The 14002-nt window shown below is 53.6% G+C and overlaps 2 protein-coding genes across 3 annotated transcripts; one reads left to right on the top strand and one right to left on the bottom strand.

Annotated features, from left to right (window-relative positions):
- The first annotated feature begins 828 nt into the window (after positions 1-828).
- LOC119092359 (uncharacterized) lies at positions 829-5985 on the top strand. Its single transcript, XM_037215323.1, has 4 exons — positions 829-839; positions 2120-2664; positions 3429-3576; positions 5793-5985. Exons 1-4 carry the CDS (start codon positions 829-831, stop codon positions 5908-5910), a joined length of 822 nt encoding a protein of 273 aa, XP_037071218.1. The 3' UTR covers positions 5911-5985.
- An 856-nt stretch (positions 5986-6841) lies between these two features.
- LOC119092707 (loricrin) lies at positions 6842-11485 on the bottom strand. 2 transcript variants are annotated; one of them, XM_037215685.1, is made up of 5 exons: positions 11374-11485; positions 11004-11129; positions 10753-10943; positions 8324-8561; positions 6842-7917 (listed from the first exon to the last, which is right to left on the bottom strand). In XM_037215685.1, the coding sequence occupies exons 2-5, from the start codon at positions 11116-11118 to the stop codon at positions 7841-7843; spliced, it is 621 nt and encodes a 206-aa protein (XP_037071580.1). In that variant the 5' UTR covers positions 11119-11129; positions 11374-11485; the 3' UTR covers positions 6842-7840. The 2 variants fall into 2 exon arrangements, with proteins under 2 accessions (XP_037071580.1, XP_037071579.1); XM_037215684.1 differs by having other exon boundaries at positions 10753-11129.
- Positions 11486-14002: the final 2517 nt, after the last annotated feature.

Below are 14002 nucleotides of genomic sequence, written 5' to 3'. Positions count from 1 at the left end.
TGGATCATTCGTTCCCTATGTTCTTCATTACTTGAATTTCAATTTCATTACGTCGATATTCGATTCCCAATGTGTCCCATTACAATCGAACGGGGAGGTGAAATAGTGGCCACATTTCAACTTCATGGGAGTTCGCCGCCTGATCCAACAGCCTAACGCATGTAAGCATTTAAAGGATCGAAGCATTCAAATGCCTTACAAATATCACAGCACAATCGAGCTTCTTGCTGCTGAACATTTAACAGTGGCGCTATCAGGGCATGCATAGATATACTCCCGTCAAAGGCGTGTCTGGCAGGTTTGGGCCGGGGCCCAACGGCTGAAGGTTTCACATTTTCCTGATTAGCTAAGGCGAGGCTTTCTCGGTCTACGGCCACGCTCGTAGTAATTTGATTAATTCTATTGTTGTTGCGAACAATCCACAAAGTGAGAGCACGATTGTGGAGTGGAAGGATGCTGTAAGAGCGATCCAATGAAGATGAAGTATATTCTGCGAGAGGTGGACATTCCGGAGAGACGCTGCGTGCCCGACGGACATCTTTTTGGTCACAGGCGCCCATCACTAGGCCAGACGCTTCCAGGCGTTGACACTGTTCTTGGCCTTGGGATCGTAATGATTCCCAGGATTATCTCCTGACCATTCTCATGCCGTCCAAAATATGGCTGTGAAATTTTTTAGTGCTCCTAACTATCCTAATTCACTAAATAAAGATCGGATCACTCCGATTTCCCTTGAAATAATTAATCTGATAGCTACTGACAACCTGATCATTCGAGTGAAATTACTAGGCATTAGCTCCGAAGTACAAAACAGGAATGTCAGATACCATGACAAGAAGGTGAACTATTTAGACTGTCTTTAAAATCGGGGGTACTGCTAGAGCTTAACCTCCTTCTTGCTGCTTCCTGATCATCACAACATGATTTTTCTCGGGCATATCAAATGAAATTAGAAAAATGTAAGAATGCTAAAATGAGCGTTCAAGCTCCCAAGAACCACTCAACTTTGGTCACATAAGGTAAGTCATGCGTACATCTTCTATTACTCTCATGAATAGGCTCTAAAAGATTATTGCCTTCGTGTGGAACGTTTACAAATCAATAAAGACGGAGGCTAAATGGAAATGGAAATTCAATCCAGAATATTTTTTTCTTGCAGCGGGATTGGGCAAAATGTGAGCGTTGTCATGATTGTCACCATTGATGGCGTAGCTGAAAATGTACCTCCAGGTAGGCTGAAGATTGCTTACGCTTAACATAAAACTGTATTCAATATTTTCAATAATCATACAACGAAGTTGAGGTATGAGAGGACCGAAATGAACGTGCCAGCTAGAACAATGTCTGAAATAGCAAGTCGGGGATGGTGTTGAAGTGTGTGACCCACTTTTGGGTCACATTTCAAAAACACACTCCAGTAAAACCTCTTAGGCTCGAGGAAGCTCCGTTACCGAGAAGTGCATTGGTTAAAGTCTGAACTAGTGCGTCATGCGGATCATGTGATATTCCCATTCCCAAAGCCAAAGTGCGCCTCGAAAATAGCCACCGCGGCAAACGCCGCTGGGGAGAAATCAAGGTCATAATGCAACGTTGCGTTGAATTCGCGGGATAATTGTTTCATGTTTGCATACGTTTTGCCCAAGCAGAATGTTTCAAGGTTCCGCAGCATCTATTACGCACTAGTTTTGACACATTAAGTGTGTATTAACATCACAGAAAGCAAACGCTGGAAAAGCGTGGGAAACGAAATACGTTACTCTCGTAGTGGTGGGCATGGATTCCAGTGAAATTTCTCTCGCAAGAGCGGCTGCTTCAAATCCAAACTCTGAGCTTTTCAGAAGGATTGCGAGAAAATCGGCATCACTGATCAAATCTACGTGTTTGATGTAACAATAATTTAAAGGTAAAAAAAGGTGGGGTACTCCTTTTAAGTAATGAAAATCTTCCGATCAGTCATTCTAATGCTCAACCAGTAACAGGAAAATATCGGCTTCTAACAAATGGGCCTTAACTGTCAGGCATCTTCAATGGCAAGAGGATGTCTTACTGACGCGCGCTTTGTTCAATGGCATATTATTGTTGTTTGCTTATGGAGTTTGCTCGGCTCCTGTTCCTTCAGATATGGTCCGACTGACACCTCTCCTACTGGGCTCGGCCTGGCCGCCGGGAAAACGATCACGCCTTCCCAGACATCAGCCATCGCCACCGCCGCCACCAAGGCGGCCAAGACGCTGCAGACGCCGACCCAGAACCGACAGGGCGCCGTCCGCTTCCCAGCCGTGCCGGCTGACCGGCAGGCGTTCCAGCAGCTGCAGAAGGTGTACCAGAGCCTGCCAACCAACGTCAAGAGCCAGGCCGCGTCGCCGGTGACGCCGATCAACAGGGACGGGGGACACCACCACTCCAGCTCCTCCGGCTATGTGCAGCCGAGCCATGGCTACAGCCAGCCCAGCGTCGGCTACAGTCAGTCTAGCTACGATGACTCTGACAGCTACGGCTACACGGAGGCGCAGTCGTACAGCAGCGGCGGCGGCCTGCTGGACAACCTGGGCAAGTACGGCGCCATCATCATCCCGATCCTGCTGGTCATCGGGCTGTTGTTCCTGTTCCCATCTGTGGTCAACGTCTCTGGCACCCGGCGACGACGCGCCGCGGCTCCCGTGGGTAAGCTGCGCAACCGCCGCCGGCAGACCTGCGGGCTGGCTCGCCAGAACAGATCGCGCCGTCGTATCAGGACACAGGACAGGCCAGACCAGGACTGCGCGCGGTACACGGCCGGTTGGCCCTCATCTTGCAGCGTCATTACGAGAAAAGAGGCGTGGATCTACGTCCGCCTTGCGGATACGGGTCATCATGTGCTGAGCATTCATCCCGGCGAACTTGCGCCGTCACGTCCGCCTCGACGACGCGCAGGCGTCGTTCAGCTCACAATGGAGCCGAACGGAATCCGGAACGCGCTTTTAGACGTTTTTGCAGGCCTTTGGTGTCACAACACGTAGAAACCTGACGCGTTGAGCCGCATACGATGAATGGCAAGTGACGAATGATGCATGCTAACCGGGTGCTAGCGCGCTAAAAACCCGCCGAGTTTGCTATCTGCAATCAGCCGTTACTGCCTTCTCTCGGTGCATTCTAGTTTTTGCATGAGCTATACTAGGCTGCACTGTGAAGAAACTGGCCAGCCTTCAATTCAGTCAAAAGCAATTTTAGATGATGATATTTGAGAGCATTGCCTCAGTCCATAAGGCGTGCTTTGATTAATGGCAAATGGCTTTCATGAGTACAAGCTTTTGCAACCCAGATCAAGATACCAGAGAGAGAGCAAAACAAAAGACGAAACCCACTTCTGTACGTCAACGCCAAGCTGTTGTTATCGCTGTGCATTGTTCCTGGCTTGCACACTGACTGATACTAACGCCTCGATCCAGATGACCTGGATGATCCGTCCGATGACCTAGTGTACCGCCTGAGAACCATCTACGAATCTATCAGCGAGGACCCGCTGTGCACCAGCCGGCTGTTCTGCGAGCTGGGCTCGGTGGTCGGCGACACGCCCTACACTGAACGCATCCTCAAGTAGGTTGGAGCGGAGCCGCCGGCACGGTGCCAGGACCTCGCGGGCCGGGCCGGTCTACGTCGGGACCTTGCGATATGGGCTGGTCCTCGTCGGGACCCTCGCGACACAGTCCGGTCCTCGTCGGGACCTCGCGGCGCGGGCCGGTCCTCGTCGGGGCCTTGTGACACGGGCTGCACACGATACATCCCTTATGGCACGAGTTGTGTCTGACTTTTTGCATGGGTATTTTCAAAGCGGACTACGCCAATTGACGGAACGGATGCGTTACATGTAAAATGGACGTCAGATACCTCACAATAGTTTACCGTGAGCATGGAAACATGACGCTGATGACATGAACGTCACGGTTAATGAAGATATTGCGTGAGTGCCGGCACATATAAGTCATGTAAAGGACTAATGGCTACGACGCACTTGGCATAAGGAAGAAAGGGCTGTTCTTTTTTTGCCTTGTGAGTTAAAACACCTCACGTTGAGTTAACGACCAATGCTTTACCATGGAGACACTGGTTAGACGACATTCTAGTGCTTAGTAACAACTACATTGATGGTACTCGACATTTCGAGCCTGCGCTTATCCTCGAGAGTGGCAAGGATTCAGACAGATTCAGCAAAATATTGCACTTGAAAAATAAGAAACGTGAATCCAGAAAATGCTCCAAATCTGTGCAGACACTACCACTAAAAGATGATAAGAGGTCGCGCTGTCTGCGGTAGATAAAGAACACACTCCGTTCTTTGACACGTCCCAGTTTGCAGTGCAAAGGGGTTTAATAAGTCATTTATTTAGAGGGGCCGCCTAAATCAAAGTTTCACTTGATGTTAATAAGGCCTTTAGCTCCTTTTTCGGAATTATGAGTTGAAATCAGTTAATAGCCTTTATACAACTTTATTTTAACAATCGAAATGTCCTTTATTCCCAGTCAACTTCGCATTCAGACACTTATAACTGAGTTGCATCCAGATGAGAAGTGGGAGTGAGATTTCCACGGAAAAAAGCTTCCATGAAAGATGCTATCAAGGCTGAACAGTGATGAAGACCACAGATGGCCGATAAGCTCCACGTGATTGCCCTTGCTATTAAGGAAGCATTATCTCTGACGTCTCAACCAACAATTTCACGGATATGTGGGCCGCCTGTCAAAGCCTATTCTTACAGGCGCATCGGGCGCCGCGCTTCACGCTGACGAAGCAGAACCACTCCGACCATGACCTTGTGTGTCACGGCGTCGGCCGCGGTCGGCGGGTGGCGCGCCGTCGCGTCTGCGCCGGAACCGCCTCCTCCGGGCGCGATCAGCTCGCGCGACCTTCAGAACCAACCTGCTTGCAATATTCCACCCCTCCGGCTGTTGCTGCACTTCGTCCAGTGGAGCAGAGATGAGCGACCGGGCAGGCGCGGCGCGTCGGGCCCTGACCACGGTCGCGGCCGAGCACGCGCCGTACTCCGCCCGCCCGGGGCGGCAGTGGACACGCTCTCAGCGAGGCCACGCGCTCGCACCGTACGCTTGCTGCGCGATTGGCGTGGGAGAGAAGGGACTGGTGCCCAGTGGTTGTAAGGCCTTTACAGTGTTGCTTATCGGATTATGACACATTTGTTTATCCGTGGATATTACGTCCCACACCCGCGTACGCCTGGCATGCACGAGGCCGGTCTGCCCCTCTGTGGGGGGGGGGGGGGCATTTCTTGGCGCCACTTAGGCATCGCTGAAATACGGGCAGGTATTTCCGATCACTCGACGCTCATGGTGTGCTCACTCAGGCGTTGATTACCTGCGTCGGACACACGTGCGACGCACATGACCCCAGGCCATAAGCCAAGCATCCGTTGCGTCGTAGTTTGCTGAATTCGTATACTTTTCGACGTTTAAATGCACAAAGAGTATTCTTTTGGGGAGGAAGGGCGTCTGCAATTTTGACTTATTTTTGTGATGGTTGTAGGCGATAAGCGGTAACACATTGATTGTAATTAGCTTGCATACCTGACTGTTCAAGATTATTTAAGAGGATAATTTGACCTATGGCATGACTCACAATTCGACGGGCAAGCCGTTTTTTTATCTCAGCCTGGGCATTATGGTGTACGTATTGCCTGACAGATCACACTTTTCCTCATGACGTCAGCTGTTTTTGAAGCGCGTCCGACGAGCAACAAAAGGCGGCTGTGTAAGGAAACCTTCAGGTTCGGTTACCATATTGACGATGCGCGTGGTTTCAGGTATATCGGCGTGTTCTACCCCAGCAAAAGCACCAATATGCTGGTGATGAGGAAAGCGGCGCTCGCAGACGATCCCAAGTGCCAGCTGTTGGCGTGTGCGGCCTGGGAAGATGAGTAGGAGACGAGCGGTTGACCTTCCAACCTTGCGTGGAAGGCAGCAGGCGGGCGACACTGGCTCGACGCCGCGGTGCGAGTAGAGGAAGGGAGTTGCGGTGTAGTTCAGCTTGACGGTACGCGTAAATACTCATTCGCTGCGCCCCGTGCTCCCAACGGCTTAGACGTGACTTCCCACAGTCCCACACATTTCCACATCCCTTACCCATGCAGCTGCAAGGGGTGAATTGATAACGCACGCTTCTGTAGGTGCTTCTGTTATATATTAGCTTGAATCTTGCGCATTAACCAAAGAGTTGTGATTGAGCGTGAGCTTGTGCATGCAAGGCCAATTCGTGGCCTTTGTTCTGTTACAATACTTTATTGGTTTTAAGATAGCACAGCTTCCATGGACAGTAAGGGCTGTTGAAGAGGCCATCATGCTGTTGACTCATCACATTAATGAAGCATTTATTGATGACGCGTATTGATTGATGCTTATCATCTTCGTAGCTATCTCTTTGTGTGTCAAATAAAGCGACAACGATGGTGTGAGCGCGGGCTCGGTCACTTGATACGCACTGAAGAAGTCCTGGCCGTATGAAGACCGCTCCGTTTTGGACCGGCTCAGGGCATATTCGGTGAAAGTCTCAGTGGAGGGCCAGGTAAATTCCGATCTGACCAGCATTATAAGTGTGGCGCACTTCCTTTTCAAAATGGCGCTTGGATGCCAGGCATGTTTCTTCGGTTTCTTTTAAAGGGACTGGTGTTGGTTAACTGCTCTGGCGCAGTCCATAATTGGTGAAATCTTCGTAGCTTTCGTTTACGCTGGGAAGAGTACATATCGCAGGCCAGTCGCGCTGCGTATCAGAAACAAATCACACGTTTTCTTACGCTGGAACCATCAACTCTGTAGTGTTCGCTGTAACATGCCAGCATTTAAGGAAACACAGGAATATCATTCAAGTAGCAACTGTATTAGCTTCAGAGGTCAGCACCGTGTCTTTGTCCGGGCGGAAGAGCCGTGAGAACGATCGCTCGAGCTTTCCACTCCGCTTTTTCTACATCGGTGAAAATCACCTACAATCGTAACAACAACAGCTGTAACAAGTAACAACAAAGCAACAATGAGGCTTGATCAGCGGCGAACCTGGCGACATATCACAGGGCTTGAGCTGACATCCTCAAATGGTTGACTGAGGAGTAAGTGTCTAAGTACGTGTATGAGTCTGGACCATGCCTAAGGGAATAAGAAGTGATGCAGACCATTGTGGAAACCCAGGCTTGAGAAGAAATTAGGAAACATAGCGGAAGGGAACTGAAAAGTCTGTAGATACGGTGGGACAAATACAGGCCTGCTAATAATAAATAAACTACTGTGATGAACATGAACACAAAAGCAGCACGGACGTGACTGGGGACGACGATGAACGCGATGAACGACATTTAATAACACAAGGACTCAGAAAACGGAACACAAACAGAAGCATGTTCAAAACGCGTGTGACAAAAACACGGGAGGCACAACATGACAAGTCACAAACAAAGCAGTGCCCAGAAAACAGCGGCAGACACACATACGACAAACGAGGGAACATAAAGCCGGACGACACAACCAGCGGCCAGAGCAGCGCGCGCAAACGCGGCAACAATTAAGACCATCAACAACGACCAAGACATAATTGCACTAAATGCACAACATAAAAAACAATGAAAAAGCAGGCAAGAAAGCATGCAGACAACCGTCTGAATTGCGGACAAACCGGCGATAACGGACGCGGCACCTCCGCTCATGCGCAGAGCGCACACACACGCATACCCTGTGGATCGATTCGTATGAGTTACCACTGAGCATGAGCTACCACTGAGCTTCTACCCGGGTCACACACACACCTCACGGGCACGGCATCAATACAAACAACACGCACGGCGTTCTCCTCTTCAGCACCACCACCTCAGACGTTTCTGCTGTTTGGCACCGGGCCAGCCGCACGCGCCTCCGGCTTCTCTGCTTCCTCCGAGCCGGACAGACCTGAAACCGAGCCGGATGTCAGCACAACCGCACGGTGTTTCCCATCAGCGAACGGCCGCGCGTCCATAGCAGTCATGAGCGGCCGTTGCGGCATGTAGCCAGCCACTGGCGCCCGGCGACACGGTGATATCTTAACCTCACTGGCGCGACTGTGCAAAGGCGTGGCTTAAGGCCGACCATCTCAAAGATACTCTAAGCCCCGCACGCAGTATGCAAGATCACGAGTGGTGACGAGTGAGGGACGCATGCGACTGGAAGATGCATGACTTTTCTGAGGACATATGTCGCATAGCCAAAGATCGCATAGAAGCATAATCGCGCCGACGCAGAGAGTTGCAATTCCAGAGAAGCAGAAATCTACATGCTCGCTGGCTCGCCTGGCCACCAGGCGCACACAGCCGCATACCTGCCCGTCTACCACCGCTTGGCGATGGCCCGCAGCGCGAAGGTGGCGACCCGGTTGAACTCCTGGCTGTGGATGAACTGGTTGACCTCGTCGGGTATCGCGGGTAGCAGCTGGCGGCCGTTGCCGTTGTTGTTGTTGTCGTTGGCGACGTAGGCGGCTGCGGCCAGCAGCAGCAGCAGCCGATGCCGATGACGCCAGCGATCAGCAGCGGGCCGGCGAGGTCCAGGCCGCCCCCTTCCTGCAGACGGCCGGACGGCAGGGGTTAGCACGCGGGGCAGTCACGAGTGTCCGCCCCTCTGTGTCACCTGAGCGAAGGCGTCAGCTGGGTCCACTCGGAGGTCAGGCAAGTTGATGGGACGACGCTAGTTAATATCATGCGGCCTGCTCGCTAATACGTAACAATAATCCAGGCTGTGCCCGCAGTGGCGCAATTGAATCCCAAAACCACCGGCGGGAGATCCCCGCCCACTGAGGGCAGCGCGGTTACCCGCAGCAGGGCAGCCAGAGCCGCGCTGGCCGTCTCAACACCACCGCCCTGAGGCCAGACCACACCCGTTCGGCATGAAATACCAAGGTAAAACATCCCGAGCTCGCTGGTCTCCAGATGACCTATCGTCCTTTGTTGCGGGAGAATGCAGCAGTTAAAACGGGTGTGATTGGGCACGGTGTGGACGGGCACAACCGGCCCGCACAGCGGGCGTTTGTGGCGATTCCGAAAGGCTTCACTTTGTGATTTGACGCGATCGGATAGTTACGGCGTCGTCACCTCAGCCTGTTCTGGTAGGGGTCGTGTGCGACCACCGCCAGCTACAGTCGTTGCGATGGCCTTATGTTAACTGCTGGTACGTAGCCTCAAAAACAGCGTGACCATAAACTGCCAGCGCTGACCCGAGCCGGCCTATGGCAGCTCCCGTACCAATGGAATATTACCATTGGTGGGGCCATATTACCGATAATATTACCATATTACCATTGGCTACGTTACCAGCCACCCGAGTGAAAACACGTAATTATCACGATGTAGACGTGAATGTGAGCCACATAAGGAACAATGAAATTTTCCGAGATAGCTGCTAGGCAGAGCTGAGTAGGAACCGGCGCGGCCACCGGGGCCGGGGCCAACGGCCCTGTTTCCACCGGCTGATAGCACGAGGACTACATCGCGTACGAGCCTCCTGCCGGGAGACGTCTCTCTTGATAAGTGCGTCCGTAACCCGCGACGATGACATCTCAGACGGCATTGTTCGGTTTTGTTATCGGAGATTGGACAAGCACCTGTGCTAGAAATACGCACTCCACCTGTTAGCGGACCATTCTCATGTCGACAGTCGGTTGAGTGAATAAATAAGTAAAGAAAAACAAAAAAGTTCCTGAATTTCGGACCGCTATACCACTGGCTGCCGGTCCGCCACGCGAGCCAGGTCGAGGAAGGGCACTGTAACGGCTGGCCGATGTCAGGCCTGATGCGATCACATCTGGACCCGGCGGCGGGGACATGGAGCAACTGGCCGCCCCGCCGCAGGCACCGCATAGCTGAACAGCCTTAGGCTCATTCTTCCGGACTACGATATTCCGGGTTCGTCGAGTGTTGGTATGGAGCGGTGCGACGCAGGACTAGTTGATAAGAGGGCGTGGCACGCTGTAGCGTAGCGGCCCGCAGTGTGGCGGAGACGCGGCAACTCTCTCGGCAGTTACGCTCGCGGATTCCGTCTCTGTTCAATCACACAACTCCCATAGGCCGATTACAAAACTGGAAAATGACGCGGGGCACCTAACCCCCACAGGGTAGAAAGTTCCGCCTGCGAGAGGACTTGAACCCACACCAATGTCACATATTCGATCAGCGTAGTAACGGAGCAAACTGCTGGCATTCGCGCTCTTCCGCACGCAGCAGAGGAACGCTCGTCTTCGTGTGTTACTTCCATTCGTGCTGAGAAACGACACGCTCATGATCTGAACAATGGTTACGTGATCTACGTGATCCACATGATCTACGTAACCAGGCTGCGTGATCGTAATCGGGTGTTATTCCACGGCTGCCGTCCAGCCAACCGACATACTGGTGTCTAGCGATGTGTCAAAGTTACTCCTAAACCCTGCCGGCTGCCGGAAATAACTTCTGATCAGCCTTGGAGCAGCCTGCTTCGTGTGGTTAGACGTCCGACGTGAAATGAGGTCACAGTGCCCGTCCGATTTAGGAATACAACTGCCTGGTCTTGAGGGTGAGCCTGATGCGAAGGCCTCGTGTCCCTCGTTTCCAGAGTCAGAGAGGAAATGCTGCACGACTGTTGTCGCGCTCACGTCTCGGAATATCTTACATGACGTTTGCTTATCGGTACTAGGCTCCACATCCCTATATTTCTATCGCCAACAGGCGCGGTGTGTTTTAGCAATCCGGTCTTGTGTCGTCTATTGTCGTTTTTACTTACGTTGGACGCCTGGTGCTCCTGCACAGGGTAGTAGTAGTAGTAGTATCCAGTGCTGCCAGATCCGCCGGCGCTGTGGCTGGAGGGAGCGGCGTAACTGGAAGCTGGCACGGAATGCGACGCAACGTGGCCACCGGAGCTGTGACCACCTGAGCTGTGGCCGCCGGAGCTGTGGCCACCGGAGCTGTGGCCACCTGAGCTGTGGCCACCGGAGCTGTGGCCACCGGAGCTGTGGCCACCGGAGCTGTGGCCACCAGAGCTGTGGCCACCGGAGCTGTGGCCACCGCCGTGACCTCCCCCGTGACTTCCTCCGTCTCCCATGGCCAGACCCACACAGGCCAGAACGGCCAACGCCAGGAAAGCTCTCATCGTCACCTTACCTGAAATCAAACGGGCAGTTTAGCGAAGGCACACGACGGTGGGCCACCGGTGGCGGAACGGCTCATCGAACACGCGGCGCACGCACAACAGAACCGCGCCGGCCACCCGGCACCGCGCCGCCGCCGGCCGGGTCGCCTCTGCGCGGAGCCGCGTCGGCACCAGGCCAGCGCCGGCCTGACCGCGCCGGACCGGCGGACGCGAGCCCCGCCCACGTCCAGCCGACGGCGTCCTCGGATGACTCACTTGAGCAACCACCCTAGCTGCGGCTGTCGCTACGACTGAACTGCTTGGCGGCCCTCGACGATTTTTCAACTGGCGTCCTCGTCGGTCTGCGTGATGTAACTCGCGCGCGCGCGCCCGCGCGTTCGGCGCCGTGATTGGTCGACGTTGCTGCGCCGCTGTTACGTACGCACACCGGATGGACGCAGAGAAAATGTCCCCGGGCATGCGGCACGCTGGTCTGCCCGCTTTCTCCCAGATCTGTGCCCCGCCCGACGGATGAGAACAGGGCTCGCCTACACCTTCCACTGCTCGGTGTCCCTCCCGGTGGATGATAGTTAGGCTCCCCTCACACACCTCTCTCCTTAGTGTTCCACGCGGTTACTGGCAACAAGGCTCACCTCCCATTGCTCTCTCCTCAGTGTCCCACCCGATGGATGACAACGAGGCGCACCTCACCCCCGCGCTCCTCTCTCTCTCTCTCTCTCTCTCTCTCTCTCTCTCTCTCTCTCTTCTCTCTCTCTCTCTCTCTCTCTCTCTCTCTCTCTCTCTCTCTCTCTCTCTCTCTCTCTCTCTCTCTCTCTCTCTCTCTCTCTCTCTCTCTCTCTCTCTCTCTCTCTCCCAAAATTCATTGATTCCAGTGAAGACTACTCATCGGTTTGTTAACGGCCCATGGGAGTGTAAAGGGGTCCAAATCGTAGGGGCGCTTGGATTAAGTGTGCATTGAGGGATTAATAGGTTGCCAAGGGAGCAAGATGAGATGAAATGCAGTATAGAGTACACCAGACTCATTCATAATTTGTGCTTTCGTGACACTAGGGCAAGCACTTGCAAGTACTTTCGGGGAACCACTTGTGGTACTTGACAGCATGGCGTACAGATATTTGTACTCTCTCGTATGTCATGAAGACGCAGGTAAGTGATATGTTACGTACTTCAAAGACACCTATACTGTCGAGCAATGAGAATAACCAATTGTCAAGTAGTTAACCGAAGACTTATTAAAGCGTGTAAGATGATAACGTTGGGTATCCTCAATACCATCTTCATTGTATGGAGTTAGCGTTTTTGTTTCCACGCAATGAGGCACTTCAAAATCTACTTTATGCACTAAGCGCTTGACTCGAAGTCATTTGACTGAGCCGTTTCACACCGAATTCATGGTTGAAGGTCCTCCGACCAGCCCTTCGGGCCCCTTGGAGCTCCGCCCCTGGACAACTCGGGGCCGCTTGCCAACACTGGACCAATGTTGAGAACTCTGGCCGCTTACCGACAAAGGGGGCCCCTTATTGACTCAGGGCTTACAACCCATGCGAATCGCGGGCCCTGACCCCGACTGTAGTTGAGAAATGGGCCTTCAGGTCCAGGCTAATACGGAGCCGACTGCTCAGTATTGGCGGTGCCTGATTCATAGAGGCTTTCATCGACTTAGGAGCCCTGATCGGCGCAAAAGGACCTCTGACAGGTCTTTCAGAGCCCAGCCCTGTGGGGCGGGGCCCCTTAATGCGACCTCCGACCAGCCCCCAGGCCCTCTGGCCTTCAAATCGGGCATTGATCGTTTGCGCCTTAAACCCTTTGGTTTGTCCCAAGGGCCCCTCGAGGCCGTTGTGTCCCTCGGGACGAGGTGGGGAGGGGAGGGGGGGGGGGGGGCACGTGCACCTTCACCATGTCGACGCCACTGGCTGTCACGCACCGAGCCTGCAGCGACGTACCTCATCGATAATGGCGGCCGCACCCGTGCGACGAACGAATGAGACCACGCTGCTTGACGCAGCCAGCGTGTGGTCGTGACCTTCACGTGGCCACCACCACGCGACTGCATGTGAAGTGCTGGCTAAAAGCTGGTCAGATGACCGGGGTGTAACGACGTGAAGGCCGAAGGACACATTCAAAGCGAATTGGCATGACGATTTAACTCAGAGTATGCGCATAGATCAGAGCCGGAACCTCTCGTCTGCGATGACTCAGATGACATCGAATGCTCACCGCATGACTTGCATATGACTCTGACAGTGATGACCATACTGAGCACGCTGCGCGGACAACCCTCGCATGAAGGGCGCAGAGACCAGCGCCGGCTTCAGGCAGCGCTCACGGGTGGAGAGTGTCGTCACGACCGTTATACGGTGTCGTCGACTACGAGCGAAATCTCGCCTGCGCAATGCCAGCCGTCTGCGTCCGGCGGGGTCAGGTCGGGGGTCACGCCGGATGCGAAGCTGCTCCAGCCGGGATGCGACGGGCGGATGTTCTCGTCACCGCCAGCTGCCGCCGAGGCCCCGAAGTCATTGTGACGGGGGTGGTCAGGTGACAGATGGACGCCCGGTCGCCTGCTGCGATGAAACCGACCCGTCCTCGCCCTCTCTCCGGCGTGACGCTCCTGCAGAGGTGATGGCGGTGATTATTTTGATTTATGGGTCATACATCTGCCTGGTTACCCAGCGGCCATCGGCGAGTGAGTTCTCTCGGGGACTGTTTCTCGTGTGGGTGCAGAGCCCGACAGCGAATTGGCCCCGTGGGGCGGGCGAGCCAGGCGTGGGGGACGGTGACACGTAAAGATCATTTGTAACCAGTCGGACAAAAAACACAGAAGGGGATAGCTGACCGTCTTGAACCTCATCCAACTGTGCGAGCCCTGCCTAAACATCATTGGTTG

The sequence above is a fragment of the Pollicipes pollicipes genome, unplaced genomic scaffold (assembly GCF_011947565.3).
Source record: "Pollicipes pollicipes isolate AB1234 unplaced genomic scaffold, Ppol_2.1 Scaffold_3447;HRSCAF=4054_pilon_pilon_pilon, whole genome shotgun sequence".
In the NCBI taxonomy this organism is placed as follows: domain Eukaryota; kingdom Metazoa; phylum Arthropoda; class Thecostraca; order Pollicipedomorpha; family Pollicipedidae; genus Pollicipes; species Pollicipes pollicipes.
Note: the sequence above shows the minus strand (reverse complement) of the source record. Positions and strands in the feature narration are given on the sequence as shown.

Bases quoted from the DNA above. Each gene is read 5' to 3' on its own strand.
- LOC119092359 (XM_037215323.1), top strand. The intron at 2,665-3,428 runs GTAAGCTGCGCA...GCCTCGATCCAG, and splicing joins ACGCGCCGCGGCTCCCGTGG to ATGACCTGGATGATCCGTCC. The intron at 3,577-5,792 runs GTAGGTTGGAGC...GCGTGGTTTCAG, and splicing joins TACACTGAACGCATCCTCAA to GTATATCGGCGTGTTCTACC.
- LOC119092707 (XM_037215684.1), bottom strand. From the start codon at position 11,118: ATGAGAGCTTTCCTGGCGTTGGCCGTTCTGGCCTGTGTGGGTCTGGCC. The intron at 8,562-10,752 runs GTAAGTAAAAAC...GGCCGTCTGCAG, and splicing joins AGGAGCACCAGGCGTCCAAC to GAAGGGGGCGGCCTGGACCT. The intron at 7,918-8,323 runs GTATGCGGCTGT...GCTCGGTTTCAG, and splicing joins AAGCGGTGGTAGACGGGCAG to GTCTGTCCGGCTCGGAGGAA.